The 16,948-nt window shown below is 37.7% G+C and overlaps 1 protein-coding gene across 1 annotated transcript; it reads right to left on the reverse strand.

The window, feature by feature from the left end:
- Window positions 1-211: 211 nt before the first annotated feature.
- Window positions 212-16,265, reverse strand: LOC140165498 (uncharacterized). Its single transcript, XM_072188789.1, has 8 exons — window positions 16,082-16,265; window positions 15,214-15,391; window positions 12,018-12,133; window positions 7,500-7,581; window positions 7,091-7,207; window positions 5,372-5,557; window positions 2,811-2,921; window positions 212-397 (listed from the first exon to the last, which is right to left on the reverse strand). The coding sequence occupies exons 2-8, from the start codon at window positions 15,370-15,372 to the stop codon at window positions 212-214; spliced, it is 957 nt and encodes a 318-aa protein (XP_072044890.1). The 5' UTR covers window positions 15,373-15,391; window positions 16,082-16,265.
- Between the last annotated feature and the right edge of the window lie 683 nt (window positions 16,266-16,948).

Here is a 16,948-nt window from a genome sequence, read left to right on the forward strand (position 1 = left end):
GTTATATATCAACAATTTGAAAAATATCAAATTTTTATAATTTGTCATAAAATTTGTATTATATTGTGATTTAAAAAAATGAAAATTATTTGATATCAGAAAGACATGCTTCGTATTCAGAATGCAATTCGATAGGTCTGAGGTGCTCTCATGTCCCTCAAAAAATACTGTCGAAACGCAAGAAACGCTCATTTTGGATCCCTTAAGTTCTTCACGATATATTGTACTGCTTGTTATATTGCTGAATATTATATTCCGACATTTCAATGGGTGGGTACTTATTGCTACCGTCAACACATTCCAAGGTGGTTCCCACGTCGGGACTTCCGAAGTAGATAATGCTATAACGATCGGCTCGCTTGTCCGACTCACTGACTGGGTTTACTACACGGTGTTTCTGTGAAATAAATACAAATTAATTTTTCTCATCAAAGGTAATATTTGATTACGAAAACCAGTACCCGTTTCACATAGCCGGAGGGCACATAATGAGGGCTTATGTGTGATAAAGCAGTCGCAAGGCTCTGTGAAACGGGCCCAGGTCTTTGTGAAAATGAAGTTTGGAACGCATTATACCTAAACCACCACAGATTGTCGGACAAGTACATGCATCATAACATTCCTGATTTGCCCTTGAAGTATCGAGTTGAATGGAAACTTTTATTTAATCATTCTTGTTTAATGTTTAATTGTTGACGAGTCTTTATTACATAGCAGTCAATGTAGCTCAATCAATATTAGGCGCTCGACTATGGTACGAGAGGCAGCGGTTTGGAACCTAGCAGTGGTTTAGTACGCTCTCGTGGTTAGCTTGAAATTCCCTGGACAAGGTAGGTCAATTGTGGAATGTCTAGGGAGTGTGCTTCTTAGCTGCCTGCAAATTGCCTGTGAGTTGTTGTTTAATGGCATAGTGCACTTACGTCCACGGCGAATTCACCGTGACCTTTCCAGCCATAAACCCGCTTATTGAAGATTAAACCGATATATGCAGTACTAAACCATTATATAGTAATCTATTGTCCAATGCAAATTTATTACCACCTGATAATATTGATCCAATGAGCTACCGAATTGTCCGCTACGGACGACTAATCCAATCGATAATGACTCTATTGACATGTACGAGCGGAGCTCCACTGACCGAGTTTTGGGATATTTTTCACTGGTTTGCAGCTGTTTGCTGTCATTTACTCATCAAGGCGGACCACCGTTATTATAAGGACTATGCCAATTATTTAAAGATTGACATGTAGAGAATAAGCCATAATTGATTGACAGAAAGTATTAAATTTATACCTATGTCGGTTTTATGACACCAATCTTCAAAATACGATCAAAAAATGGCTGCCCGGTGAAGTAAAATGTGCATTGGAATAACACGGCGAGTTTGGATAGATGGTAGGATTTCTTTTTAATAGAAATGTATGTTCCCCCGTTATTAAAGCTTGTACCGGGTTGAAGATTCAGATATTCGGAAAAGAATAAGTAATTGAAACATAGAGAAAGTACTAAAATCATAGCTTTTATACTTTTTGATATATGATACTAACTAGTTCATCCCCAATAGCTACAACACAGCGCTACCAGTAGGGTTCAATTGCCTATTGTGAGTGCCCCTGTGGTGTGTGCATACATGTAGTTAACAATAACTGCATGATGGTTTATGGAATGATGTGAGGCTGTAGTGGTCAGTGCGTTGTGCCTGTGCGTAGCGCGCTATTATAAATCACGCCGCTTCTTTTTTTTTTTGCTGCTGCTTTTTTTAAAAACATAAAATCGGTCAGTGTATTACTGACAACTCCCAATTCTTTAAAAATGCAATTATAATCCATGTAGTGTATTATGGACCAACTTGTCTTTTGTTGTATATAGGGCAGGCTATAGTCCGACGCCTTACGGCCATCTTTCTATGTCGACAAAGAGAACAGAGTAAAAGTTGTTGTGGTAAAACGCGACGCCTTTCATAACATAAAATTCCAGCAATGACGTCGGACCATAGCCTGGCTTTAAGGGGACTCGATCTTTTGTGCGTAATTATAGAGGGCCAGGGATTCACTCTATCATTAAAAAAATTATTTGAAGAAGTTAAAGAGCCCTAAGAATAAAAAACTGTAGTGTAATTCACGCCAGACACAATTTCTTTATATGACAAAAAATTATTTTTGTAATCGATCAAAAAACAAACGTTTTATATCAATTTTAAATTTAGCCTGAATTGGTATATATGGTACCTCTCGCCCTTTTTTAGGTCAAGGCTGTTTTTATCATTATGCAGCAAACCATTGTTGAAGCTATTTCACATACATGTACAAAACATTCTAGAGAAAGAATGAGGCCATATACTGTTTAAATATCTTTTGTTGATTTAGAATGATAATGTCATGAAGTCGTAAATTTTAAGGTCACATTCCTAAAACCAAAACAAAACATTGCGACGCAGATATTTCCCGACTTACGCAATTTCATCATCACATCAGTGTCTTTATTATTTGTTTGAAACCTTTCCCAAACGTTCGTGCTCTTTATGCATAAAACGGCTAATCTATCTTTACAAAACGCGTCTTTTTTTAGTAAACAAAAGGCTAAAGATGGCATTATGAGATTTATCATTTATCATTACACTCCTCCACTCAACTGCCACCGTGGACGAGCGGTAAAGCGCTAGACGCGTAATCAAAGGAAGTTCCGAATCGCTGGTTCGAATCCCATCGAAGCCTGTGGAAACTTTTTTTTCTTCAAAATTCACGATCGCATTCCGACAATGAGTCACTTGTCGGTAAATCATGTATCGTATCCTTAATTACACTTACCGATGAAAGCAGTTTGTCAGCAGACCAACGCTGCAGGGCATCACCGACGTTGACAACAATAGTCCCATCAATTGGTGGAGCTGATACCCATTGTCCTTGGCGATTCAAAACCTGTAAGTGTACAAATCAGTCACGTTCGTAAGTCATAAACCTTTAAGGATAACGTTATAGTCCTGGTAGTGACGGTTGGCAAAGGGTGGTATCTAATCATTTATCATGAGCGATTTTGTGCCTTGATCATTTTGGTCCCACAATAATCTTAAATGGAAAATGGTGAAACTCCCAACACAATACAAAGCACCGTAGAACATACAGTTTGATTTTGGCGCTTTGTCAATATCGAACCAAAGATAAAATAAAAGTTCAAAATAGACAGACATGCGCCCGCACGGGTATCAAACCCTTAGTATAAAAACTGCAATAAAATTAAACTAATAAACAAATGATATCTCTTTGCAGTGTTCATTATGCAATACCAGTTTCCTTATATCAGTATCGACCGCGTGTTTATTTTCTACAACCATTATGGTCCGCAAGATGTTAAGGCGATATAATACCCTGATTTTCATCAGTACCCATTTGTTGCAAATTTACGTATATAAATATGTTCATCATCTCATGTCCTGAACTTATAAAATATCTCAACATACAAAGTGGTTTTAAACCATTTTAGAAAAGCATTTTAGCCCTATATATTTTTTTGTTTACTGTATCCTGGTAACTGAGATGTGTGTTTCATAACAAACCATAATTTATTCTATTGAACATGTCCAAGTAGTATACATGAATAGAATACATTAAATCCTTTGTTATACTATCTATAGAAATGTACTCACTGATTATAACACTGAATAAATTAAATAGGCCTACTCTCTTCCACATAGACAATTTAATACTACACCATGTATGTATCTAGTATAATGTGTTGTTAGGAAAAGAGATTAAAAAAGGCTATAAGGTCATCAAAGGTCAGGTTATAGGTCAATTGGTTCAGGTCAAATTCAGGCATCAATTTTGAATACATGTGATAGTCTGTGATATCATACATGTCATAATGAGGCATCAATTTTGATATTTTGTCTGTTACTGGATATATAATGGAAATGTGTGAGGTGGATATACTAAAATACCTTGGGATGTAAATGGTGAGTACAATTTAGATTGCCTAGTTGAGATGGATTGGGCAAATAAATATAAAATAGTTACCAAAATCACACAAATGAAGCTTACGGAAAACTACCATAATGGTGGTATAGGTTTCAAAAAATAAAATCTTTTTCAACATTGCTGTAGTGTGGTTGTGGTAACCTGTTACCTATGGCTTAATTAAGTTTCAGTGACATAGTGTCGCAAGTTCAAAATACAAAATATAGCTCAACATTGAAAATAGAAGCATTTTAACCGGTTCGTTTTTTGATAGTTGTGGAGCACCAAGTTCATGAAGTCATAAAAGAAATCAGGGACCACTTATTCCCATTTTACATATCAACATTACTTCCCTAATGTGTTAGCAACACATATCCAAAATTTTAACGAAATCCGTTGATAGTAAGCTTTCCAAAATGAAGTGAATTTAAAACATCAGTGATGTACCACTTTTTTGGCTTATACCATTAGAAGCATGTACGCGTCATTGATACTGATGCCACCAATTGAACGAGAAGATTTGCCCCTTCATTTTTCATACCACTTTGTCCAATTTCTTTTTCTCATTTCTTCACAAAATGCAAAAAAATGCAAAAATGCAATGGGTGTAGTACCCCCTTAACCCAACCCTAAACTAAAGGATTATGTGCCCGGGAAGGGGGTTATTCGAACAAATTTGTACGGGGGTGTGCCACGCAGACTTTCGGATGCTGACTTTCTCTGTTACCACCATTTGGTCTAACTGTGAAGGGTTTTGGGAGTTGGCAATTCCCAATATTGATAAAGACCAAACTACATGACTTCAAACTAGAAAGGTGTGCTGTCAACAGCTGATGAATTGGGCATAAAAATTTCCGGTAAAATTTTAGACTAAAGTAGTTGAAATTGTATACAGTCTCTCATCATTGTTATGAGTTCTTGAGTGCCCCATTGGAACTTGTGGTTAGTGAAATCAATGAGGGAAACCATTAACCTAGTAAACACATGCAGTCATAACCTTGACTCCTAGAGCGAATGGACTTTTTGCTGTTTTCGCTACCCATCTACCCACCAATTTTCAACAAAAACCACCCAAAAGGCGCCTAAATTTGACAATAATTGGGCGCTTTAAGGGCACTTTTGCCAAAGGGCGCATTGAAGTGGGCGCATTGGTCTCCACTGAAAACCCACCATCGATACACCAAAATCGTTGAAAAGGTATACCCTAAAACCGTGGCATATCCCCGATTACCTTCAACTAGGGAGACTCCCCCCCCCCCCATCATCAATCATAGGGTAACGTCTCCCCACACAACCCATAATTTGACCTAATCTATAGGTTCAAATACCGGTGCCCCCTCAATTAGACCCAGTTCCCCTAAATCAGTCCCGGATGACACACGTTACGTTCATGGTCACGTTAGTGTCAACCATACCTCTAATCCACCTTTGTCCTTCTGAAATAAGAATGTGATACTGCCATAATCAGAATGTTCTCCACATCTCACTTGCTTTTCCTTCACTTCAATGTCAGCAGTTGGTGGGTAATGGTTCAAGCGTATAGACGTAACGCCCTCAGCTGTTCCTGTTTTCTGATGATTCTTCACAAAAATCAGTGGGTCCTACATGTTTTCCATTCACAAATGGTAAAAATATGTTGCAAAGAGAAGTTAAATAAGCAAAGTTTAATTTAAATTAAATTTTCGGTAATTAAATTGAGAATGTGTGTCGGAGTGCGTGTGTGTGGTGGATGTTACCGGGTGCATGTTAATTAACATTGGAATACCACAAGGGTCTATATTAGGTCCATTATTATTTATCATTTTAGTAAATGATCTCCTGATAGTGTTATATGTGCCCGTACACGACGAATGAGCCGTAAATTCCTCCCCGGTCAATTCTGTTTTATTTCGTGTTTAGAAAATATATACTATAAGCTTTAAAATGGTATATCATTTGACTTCAAACTATATCCAGAAGCGGGGTTATGGCTTATTGAACTTTGCTCCTTCAATAAAATGGTAGCTTTTTTCGTTTCTACATGTGTCTCTTTTTCCACATTGCTGGTAATAAATATCAAACAGTCATAATTGGTGGTCATTTCAAATCATCCCCAAGTCAACGAGTTTCAGGAATGTCCTCTCATTGTTAATTGTTGGTTATACATACCTAGATAAAATACAATGCTTTGTAACCCACCACTTGAACAGGATTTAGCCAAAGCAAACAAAGACCAGAGCTATTAAGAATTCTATAGACAATGTCTATTAGACATCTAAGGTAGAAGCTTATTATCCTCTTTAACAATAGGATTATTGATTGATTTAAAATGAGATACATGTCGCGCCAACTTGAGGTACCGATTAATACGACCTTCATGCACATTTTACACTGTAACTCAGAATAGCATTTAGGACATTTACGGCTCATTCGTGCAGTACGGTCACATTATGTAAAACAGTAATGCATGCTGATGATACTTCATTGCCTCATCCTCTGTGTCTTCAAAACAGCCTCAATCTTAACATGTGTAAAATTACCAGCTGGTTTAAAATGAACCACCTCACTCTGAATATCAGCAAAACAAAATTAATGCTTTTGGTACTCAAAATCTTAGTAAGTACTGATTTCTTTAATTTATGATGGTGAGACTATTGAGAGAGTTGACAACTTCAAATATATTGGTATTATTTTTGATAGTCACATGACTTGGTCATATCATATAGATTTAATTGCTTCTAATGTCTCTAAACGTTGTGGTGTTATACGTCGTGTTAAATATTATCTTCCAAATTATATTCTCAAAAAAACAACTGTTTGGTCCAACTGTTCGCTTACTCTGTCAAGCAAGTTACAAATTCTCTTGAACAACCTTGCCAGAATTATTCTTTCTGCTGATATCAGAACTAATATTTATTCAATGATGTCTTCTCTCAAGTGGCTCAAACTAGAGTATAGGTCATATTATTATTATCTTATGTAAATGCCCTACTGGTAGAGCTCCTGATTATTATTTGTTCCAAATTTTCATTACCAAATCCACTTGGATGACACAAGAGGTACTTCCTCCAATTCACTTCTTGTTCACTTTTTGTCACTGCCCTACAAAAATTATATTATACTCAGCGTGCGTGTGCTGTTCAATACGTACTTACCTCGCATTTCAACCCTCTGGCGATGACTTCTAGCACACGATGTAGAAGCTCTTTCCCCGTAAGCAGCAGATCTTCCAAGTTTTCCCTCAACTCAGGCATTCCTTCAGGCCAGGCCTTCTATATAGTAGATAGCAGATCAGTTGGTTATTATCTGATTGTACTCAAAGCATTACGGGATTTTTATATTTTTGAAACGTGTCAACACCTTAGTTTTATAGTTTTGTCCAAACCTCCACATAAGACCAACACGGTGCTTGCTTTTGCTATTACCTGGTACAATAATTCAAGCATTATTAACCATATGGAAATGACTATAATAATAATTATGATAAATTTAATGTATATTGCCTTTTGAGACATTAATAGTGAGGCGGATATTCTTTGGATAGAGCGGTTCCTAAAAGTATACCTGTGAAGCGGGCGGGTAAAACTGGAAGCCCTCTCTTAAATCCATGTGCGGTCTCTTCATTGCATCTTCTGTTTGGGATGTGCTGTAGAACAAAAAATGAATCAACACCTTGCTGTACGAATCAAACGTGACTTTTTCCATATGTTATACTATCCAATATTGAGCACTATCCTTCTTTTTATTATACACTTCGCACAAAGATGAAGTATCTGTGCACTTACTTTCTTAAGGGATGGGGTATGAACGTTTGGACAGTATTTATTGTGGGACATTAGAGCACATCAGACATATCGAATTGCATTCTGAATACGAAGAATGTCCTTCTGATATCAAATAATTTTGATTTTTGAAATTCGCAATGTAATACACATTTTATGGCAAATGATTACAAATTGATATTTTTGATATTTAACAGTACTCGAAGTAAACTCTGATGATTTATACTTAAAGTGTATGTAGGTGGGACGAAAAGCCGACGATCAATTGAAAATTTTGACCTTTCATATTGAAGATATGGATTTTGTCCCCAAAACACCAAAAAAATTAGATCTTTTGGGGAAAAAATCCATATCTTCAATATGAAAGGTTAACATTTTCAATTGATCGTCGGTTTTTCCTCCCAGCTACACACACTTTAAGAATATATCATTAGATTTATAAAATTTACTTCGAGGACTGTTATATATCAAAAATGTGAAAAATATTAAATTTTAATAATTTGTCATAAAATTTGTATTATATCGTGAATTTCAAAAATGAAAATTATTTGATATCAGAAAGACATTCTTCGTATTCAGAATGCAATTGATATGTCTGATGTGCTCTCATGTCCCACAAAAAATACTGTCGAAACGCTCAAAACCCTCATTCCAGGTATATGAATACCTATGCTAGAACTAAATTTAAATTATTAACAACATTTTACTCAAGTTAGACTATCTTTTGAATAAAGTGCTCAATCCCAAAAGGAGAGCTCTCTCTTTTGGGATTGCGCACTTTATTCAAAAGATAGTGTAATTTGAGTATACGCTCCTGTTTTGCAGTTGAGCACTTTCTGACTATCTCCGATAGACAGACTGACTCTGAATAGACTTTGGCTGTATTGACACCATGGAATGTATATTCTTTCACATTCCCAAGTGATGGTAGTCCACCCAAAGCATTTCATCGTGTCGTCTGACGATTGCCTTTTAGGCATGAAACTCAGAGTAACGACTACCTATTCTGGAAGGTCTGTTCTTTGAATTATTATACATTTTTGAAATTTACTTTTTTGACACAAACACATTTTGGGCTTACACTTGGCATGAAAAGTATGTAATATTTTATTATAAATATAATATTATGTTATAGTTAAGTGCTCGATAGATGGAACAATTTGTTCTGCGCATCTTAATATACCTCATTCGGCACGATGCAACTTTTTATGACAAAAGGTCAAGTTTTAAAAGTGACACATTTAGATATTTCCTCTTTCAAGGCAATTCCCGCTGCCTTTTGATAACGCCCACTTCTCTGTCTGTGTGACTTTTGAAAGGCTCTATTTTAAATTCAAATTGCTGTATGTTGGGGAAATAAAGCATAGTGCCTACCTCATACTAGTACTAGTCTCAGGTGCCGACTGAAGTTTTGAAATACGCAGAACAAAATTCGACATCAGTCGACCACTTTAAATTGAAGAACTGAGCGCAAGAAGACCATAAGTCCATATTTGGAATTTTGATATATGATCGTTTAAACTTTTTTAAATAAGATAATTTGGAAACCAAATAGGCCATAATCAGGGTCTGTGCCATAATATTGATACTTCTCAGGTACATGGGTATAGGCAAGAAGAATCATTTTATATCAACCAAGTAAATATCTGTAATATTTGTCGATATTGATCAATATATAATTTTTGGACTTACGGTCTTCTTGCGCTAGAATTGAAATAAAAGCTTATAACTCAAAACTAAATGCAGATGTTGCAAAGATGAGCAATTTGACACCTTGTTTGATGAATTTGAAGGTTGTTTTAAAATTTGACCTCAGTTGACCTTTAACCGGATGTGACCCTCTAACTCATTAACCGAGCTCCAAATGTATGATAAATTATATATTTTCGTAATCGTTGTGATGAGACGAGTAATTTGACATGTCTCTTGACGACATTGGACAATTTTTTCATTTTGACCCTCACGTGACCCCTATGGGGAGGGGCCAAATGTCATTGCGCTCAGGTCTTCAATTGTAATTTAGTTAACGTCTTTAAGAAATTGCTTTTGTTTCAAGTGTACTGTAACTTTTGTGCACAGAATATTATGTACACACATGTTCGAGTTCTTTGCATAAAATAAGTAAGATCAAGCTAATAAATTGGCTAATGCACATATCCCGGTGTTTACAATGGTGAAAAACGGGAATCCGTTTGAATATAGAGACAAAGTAACTTTAGTCCACAAAAATTCAAATGCCTTTAAATAGTCGGCAAATGGTTTAATCCGTTTATGCATGGTATCAGGAAAATGGCTACGGAAGAAGGTTGCACGGGAGTTATTATTAGACGAAAATAACAGTCAAAGATGGCTGACTTCTTGTAAGATTGTGGGGGGGGGGGGCTCGGGAATTTTAGTCGCAATAATAAGATCACGTGGTTACTCCATAAAGGACATACACGTACTGAACATACAAGACAGTATTTTTGGTGTGATTCGAGGTCATCCGATACCTTATGGGCACACCACTCCACGCCATACATAAATTCTCCCAGCCACATTTCCCCAATATGAAATTTAAAAAAAAGTAAAATTAACTTTGGCAGAGGTGGGGTTCGAACTCACGGCGCAACGCTATCATGGATACTCCATGAGCCTAGCGCCTTTGACCGCTCGGCCACATGTCTTGTTGGTATCCATTTGAAATGTATTTGAACATATAATCGCAACTTCAACATAGGCCTACCACGTGACAAGCAAAGGCAGAAAACGCACCATATTTTGGAATTTTATTTGCTTAAAAACATTAATGTGTATTAATAGCGCTCAATTGTTGTTAACTGCGTGTTCTACATAGAGAAATCCGACAATAAATGGGCCTCTATATGGACAATACGTTATATCGATTTTGACTCGCCGGACACGTGCTCGTATAACTGTGTATCAGTATATAATGCCTACCATTTTTCTTGTATACACGTTCGATGTTTTTATCAATTATATAAAAAATCCACATCAGATCTCAATTTTTTTTCAGGAAATAAAAGATTAGATTACCATAAAAACGAAACAGTAATCTTTAGCGGAGTTTTTTTACATAGAATTGTCAACGTTTTTTCTATCCTTATTCTTGCTCAATTAAAAAAATATTTTGGCGTATATAAAATTGAAATAAAATTATCTGCCTCTTAATAAACGATATCAAATGTGCCACAATTGGGTATCACGAATCGTTATATGATATATGATGTGCAGTAAATATTCATATATTCTTTTATACATAGGATGCTTCAATTTTGACACAAAAAATATTTCATTGAAAACCCTCTCACTCGGCTATTTAAAAAAGGTACCCACGCTTCCTTAGAATGTGCAATAAATTAGCATTAAAAGTTTTCTTATTTTAGCAGCATTTTAGAAACACTTGGCGTTTGGCGTGAAGAGGAGTATGCCTACCTTATGGGCTAGCCATGTGACCTTTGTTTCTTCTGAGTCCTCCAGACCTTTGTTTCTAACATCTTAGGCTGATAATCTTTTCCACCCGACACATCCATGAATTACACTCTCTACATTCAAACGGATTTTTGTCTTTCTACCATCAGTCCCAGAAGAACGCCAAATATGGATTAAAAGACCTTTGACCTTGGATGTACAACAGCATGTTATGATCTAATGGGAAACTGTACACATCAACAAACACCATTTCTATCAAAAAGGCAACGGCCGATATAATTTGAAACCACATAAATTACTAGAGTTGGTTCTTCTCTTGGATTTGGACCAAGCTTTAGAATATCGACTGTTGCGTTTTGAAATAAAACAAACCAGAAATTTATCACCCATTGTAAAAGATATGGCACATGTACCGAATACAGTCATGTACATACATTGGCTGACCTTGTGGATTTCCTGGCCCAGCCATGCTAACCACATAAGGAGATTATACGATTAACCTAGTGCAGCTATTGTCATAGCAGGGTATTATTATGTAATACTCCTGATCCATATTTGGCACTCTCTTGGACTGACCATTGTAAGCATATGATATCACCACAAGTGACACATTCCATCCCATTTATTAGCATAATCTTACTGTTCCAATATCCTGTCCATTTCACATGACGTACAAAATGTTATTTTAGAATATTTGCAGGAAGTTATCAAAAATGTTTTTGAATGTTATAAAAACGTTTTATATCCATTATATACCCCGACATTTAAACGTTTTCTGGCAACCTTTTCTAACCTTTTACCGAATGATGCTGAAAACGTTTTGTGTTTACTTGGGTATAGCCTAGTGAAGCGTATAATATTGTCATACCTTTCGGTTCCAAAGCGTACGAAACCACCGGATAATGCCTTTCGCTGTTCACACTTCATTTTTGTTTCATAATCCAAAAGGAAAAAATTCTGGGTAACTTCATATACTTTTTCGACCTGTTGGAAACAGGAAAATCATATCAAGTTTCACATCTCCCTAATTTGAAGAGCCTTTTAAGCATTTCCTCAATTTTGCCAATTTGTTAGTTCAAACTTGTCATGCTTGTTGCCACCTTACTAATAGCTACTAATGGCTGCCACCGAATGTCCATGTAGCATACATTAATTTGAATGTCTCGAGTTTACAACTGTATCGTGTGCATGCTGCACGTGGGTCCCCAGGGCCGTCCCCAAATCATGATTGGTAACCACGAAACACATCTTTGTTTTATCTTGGATGTCAGTTGAAGAGGGATCTTTACCTCACAGAAACTTTTTTCAAATGAACTGAACTCTTAACGAAACAGCCGTTGAACATTGGAGTATAGATTTGGCAAGATACTATGTAATTGTAAATTTAAACTTATGATATCAACACAAAATTAAGACGTACCTCAAATTTTCGGTCACAACTTTGACCTTCATCTGGAGACTGGCAACCCAAGTTTGGGATCAGTGACCTTTTGGACACTTGACCCCAAAACCCGGTCGTACACTCTGGGTAACTTGTATCGGCCCCCGTCGCGGTTGAGAGATGGTTGGTTGACGCTGATGTAAATTGACTCCTTCACACCCCTTTCAAAGTATCTAGCGTCCCGGTCGAGGATTTTGACCTCATCCAAATCAACTTGGTGGCCGGGGGATTCAATGTGGACATCAGAGTCAACCAACCATCTCTCAACCGCGACGGGGGCCGATACAAGTTACCCAGAGTGTACGACCGGGTTTTGGGGTCAAGTGTCCAAAAGGTCACTGATCCCAAACTTGGGTTGCCAGTCTCCAGATGAAGGTCAAAGTTGTGACCGAAAATTTGAGGTACGTCTTAATTTTGTGTTGAGATCATAAGTTTAAATTTACAATTATGAAGTCTACCAACACAGATGAACTTTCATGCTAAGATACTATGTGTTTTCCTTAACTCCTAAATTTGCAAGATCCGCTTCGGTAAATCGTAAAATCAAGCAACTGAGCAGGCAGAAACAACGAGCCTACAATAAAGCCCGTTCCTGTCGACGCCAGAAGAAAAAGCGCATGTGGGCTAAGTACAACGTGTACAACAAACTTAAGGAACGTATGCAGAAAGCGTGTAAGGAGGTATATCATACATATTATTAACAACATCATAATGTCCTGATCTCAAGTCCAACCCTGAGCGGTTCTGGGGTCATATCTCAAGCAAACGCTGTGACAATATTGGCGTCGCTCCTCTTCAGGTCCACTAGGTACCACATACACTGGTAGTATTGACAAAGCAAATATACTGAACAACCAGTTCCGCTCAGTGTTCAACAGCTTTTAAAAGGTAAGTCCGTTTCCCCAAATACCACATATTCAGGTATCAGTCAAAGGGGTGATTAAGCCCCTCAAGAAACTTCACCCGTACAAAGCATCTTCCTGTCTGCTTGCCCTCTCAGGGAACTCGCAGACCTGTACTTTCCATCCTCTATCAAGCGTCTCTCAGACATTTGGAGGTCGGCCACAGTCGCATCTATCTTCAAAAAAAAGGGGGGGTAGGAACAAGCCATCAAATTATCGCCACATATCAATCACTGTCATTTGCTGCATCTTGAGTCACGTAATATCCTGATTTGCAGGCCAGCATGGATTTCCCGAAGCACGCTCCTGTGAATCCCAGCTTTAAATCACTGTGGACAACATTGCACACAACCCGGACAGCGGATTACAAACAGACATACTCCCCGACTTTTCAAAAGTATTTGAGAAAGTTCCTCATCTTCGTCTTCTCCACAAGCACATTATTACGGCATCAATGGCAGCCTGTTCACCTGGATTGGCAACTTCCTACTGCCTGACGACTCTGAAAACTCCCAGGTCAGATTGTTTGCCGATGACAGTGTGATATACAGGGTCATCAACAACACCGATGATTCTTCCAACTCCAACGGGACCTGGACGCACTTCAGGACTGGGAACAAGAATGGCTAATGGAATTCCACCTAGCAAAATGCCAGGTTCTCCATATCAGCAAACGCCGTAATCCCACCATATCCACATACATAATTCATGCATGGTCATCCATCGAACCAAGAAGTTGTCTTGGAATAAAAATGTCGACAACATCACCAAGAAAGGAATGAGATCCCTTGGGGTTTTCCGTCGCAACCTGTGCCCCCGTGACATCAAGACCTCCTGCTATAACACTACTGTTCGTCATACACCAGAGTATATGCCAGTTGCGTCAGCCCCCCCCCCCCTCACATAGAAGAACTCGGCCAAGGTTGAATCCGTCCAATGCAGAAAGCAGTGTCACCGCCATGCTTGAGGAGTTAAAGTGGGACCTGCCAAAATACCAACCAGAAGGAAAAACAAGGGATTCATGTTACCAACACCGGTGCAACTTTACTGGAGGGGACGTTCTTCCCAGACACCATCCGTCTTTGAAACTCCTTATCTCTGTAAGCAGTTGATTCATAATCTGTCGACGTCTTCAATTAATTTTTAATGCCTTTGAGTCTCATGTATGTCATGTGTGAGAGCGTGACGGCATTTGTGCAAGTATCCTCCTTATGCACAGTCATCTTTGACTGTTATTTTCTTCTATTAAAGTACAATATCCGTGAAACTTCCTGTGCAGAAACCAATTTAAAGACATCTGGACATTTTGTGGACTTCAGTCGCTCAGTGTTCAAATGGTTTTCAGTCCTTCCGCCATTGTAAGCACTTGAAAACGTGTATTATGTTACTGATTAATCATATCGTGCAAAGAAGATTGCAATCTAATACGTAATCATGGAAATATGACCTTGGGATGAATATTCCAAAAAACTACAGTTTTTCGAAGTCTTTTTTTAGTTTCCGTACGGACATGCCTCAAACAAATTTTTACCAAAATGTGATATTTTTCCTTCTTATGCCGTGTTCGGTCTTATAGTACATCCATTCTACTAACAAAAGTCCGATTTTTGATGATTTTTCGATTATCTGATTTAGCAATTTAATGATAATGCTTTTTATCATGTTTATACACAATCCCGATGAACTTAATAACCATGCTAATACAAAAAATACATTTATACCTTTTCATCCAATACACCTGCATAATTCTTTAGATATACAAATCCTGTCGTAGTAAAAGCTTTGTATATGTCGTCAATCAATTTCTGAAACCGCTCTAGATCTGGTTCGTCTCGATCCAAACTATAGGCTGAGAAGTCAACGATAGGAACCGATTCCATTTTGAGATCTATAGGAAATCTGTCGGGAAAATGAAAAATAAAAACCAGTTTTAATGACGAATAAATATCTTAATAATGATTTCAGCTTAGTCATAAATACTAGGGATAATATATTAAACAGTATAAAATAACCTTTTTACCTTAGCTTTCGGCTAGCGCTAAGGGGCTGTGCAATAATTATGAACGGGGGGGTAAAATTTCCAAACGGCTTGCCAAAAATAGCTTTTCCCCCTGGCCCGCCAAAAATCGCTGGCCCCCTCTTTCGGTCCGCCAAAAATCTTTGCCCCCCTTGAAATTGCCAAATTTTTGGGATCCCAATTTGCAAACCTAAAAATGGTCTACATATAATGTTGCGAGCGCAGCGCGCAGGAAAATTTGCATATTTAAGCGTTTCTGTACTTTTTATTTAAAAGGCGCCCCAAAAATCACTTGCCACGCCCTCTCGGCTTGCCAAAAATTGCTTCCCTCCCCTTTCGCCTCGCCAAAAATTTCTTGCCCCCCCCCCTATTTTACCCTCCCCCAGGGCTCATAGTTATTGCACAGCCCCTTAGTACTTTTTCCATGACAGACAGACCATGTTAAGGATGTACTTGCAAAACAGTGGCGTAGTGTGGGTCATCATATTGGGGGGCACCGACCATGATTCCCCCCCTCAAAATTATTGCACAGCCCGTAATATAATTTCAATCAGTCTTTGCAACAAACTTACCCTTGAATTGAGAGTACGTATCACAATACCTAATATTGGGTAGATAGAAAGAAACGTCAATCAAGTGATGTAGGCCTACATATCAAGCTATGTCGTATAATTATACGAGGCTACATGATCCTGGTCTGGTATAGAACACAATGCTAATGTGTTGTCATATGTGATAACATTGAACGTGCCTGAATGGCAACGGTACGACGATGTGATTACAAATCCAGGGTAGGCCTACAGAACGCTATAAATCAAGGTTGAAGGCCAAAGTCATACCGCGCAATGCAGAACGAAATTTTCAATGCTTCGAATTTTTCACATTAATAGGCCTATCACACCGATGATCATCGGAGCATAGACCCTAGAGTCGGAGTCAGCGTGCATGAATATATTACATTTTAAAGATTGTGTATCAAAATGATTGTACCCATCAGTTTCCATTGGTATTATGGCCTACAATGGCATTAAGGGTCGCACCATAGATATCAAGGGTGCTGCGCTGGGTAGTTTTAGGGAAAAAATTTGTCTCGCTAATTGAGCAAAAACATTGCCCCACCTCAGACAAAAAAGAAATATTTTGCTCCACTTCAGACCCAAAAAAAGAAGAATTTGCTCCATTTCAAACCAGAAAAAAAATTGTCACTTTGGTTAGTGAAGAAAAAATTATCCTCATAGCTTTTAAATCATATATTTATTTTAGCTTCGAACTGGAAGTATTTTGTGCGCATTTTGTTCGTGAAAAGTTATTCTGTGAGCGAAAACACTTGATTGATTCACTCTTTACTTCACCCATTTTTACCAGAGTCCACCCCATGTCAACAAGAAATGTCTTTAAAAAAGACAACGCCATGGATGAAGTTCATGTTTCATATTTTT

The sequence above is a fragment of the Amphiura filiformis genome, chromosome 12 (genome assembly GCF_039555335.1).
Source record: "Amphiura filiformis chromosome 12, Afil_fr2py, whole genome shotgun sequence".
Taxonomy (NCBI): domain Eukaryota; kingdom Metazoa; phylum Echinodermata; class Ophiuroidea; order Amphilepidida; family Amphiuridae; genus Amphiura; species Amphiura filiformis.

Bases quoted from the DNA above. Each gene is read 5' to 3' on its own strand.
- LOC140165498 (XM_072188789.1), bottom strand. From the start codon at position 15,372: ATGGAATCGGTTCCTATCGTTGACTTCTCAGCCTATAGTTTGGATCGA. The intron at 7,582-12,017 runs GTATGACAATAT...TTTGTTCTACAG, and splicing joins GTACGCTTTGGAACCGAAAG to CACATCCCAAACAGAAGATG. The intron at 5,558-7,090 runs GTAAGTACGTAT...GAAAACATGTAG, and splicing joins CCAGAGGGTTGAAATGCGAG to GACCCACTGATTTTTGTGAA.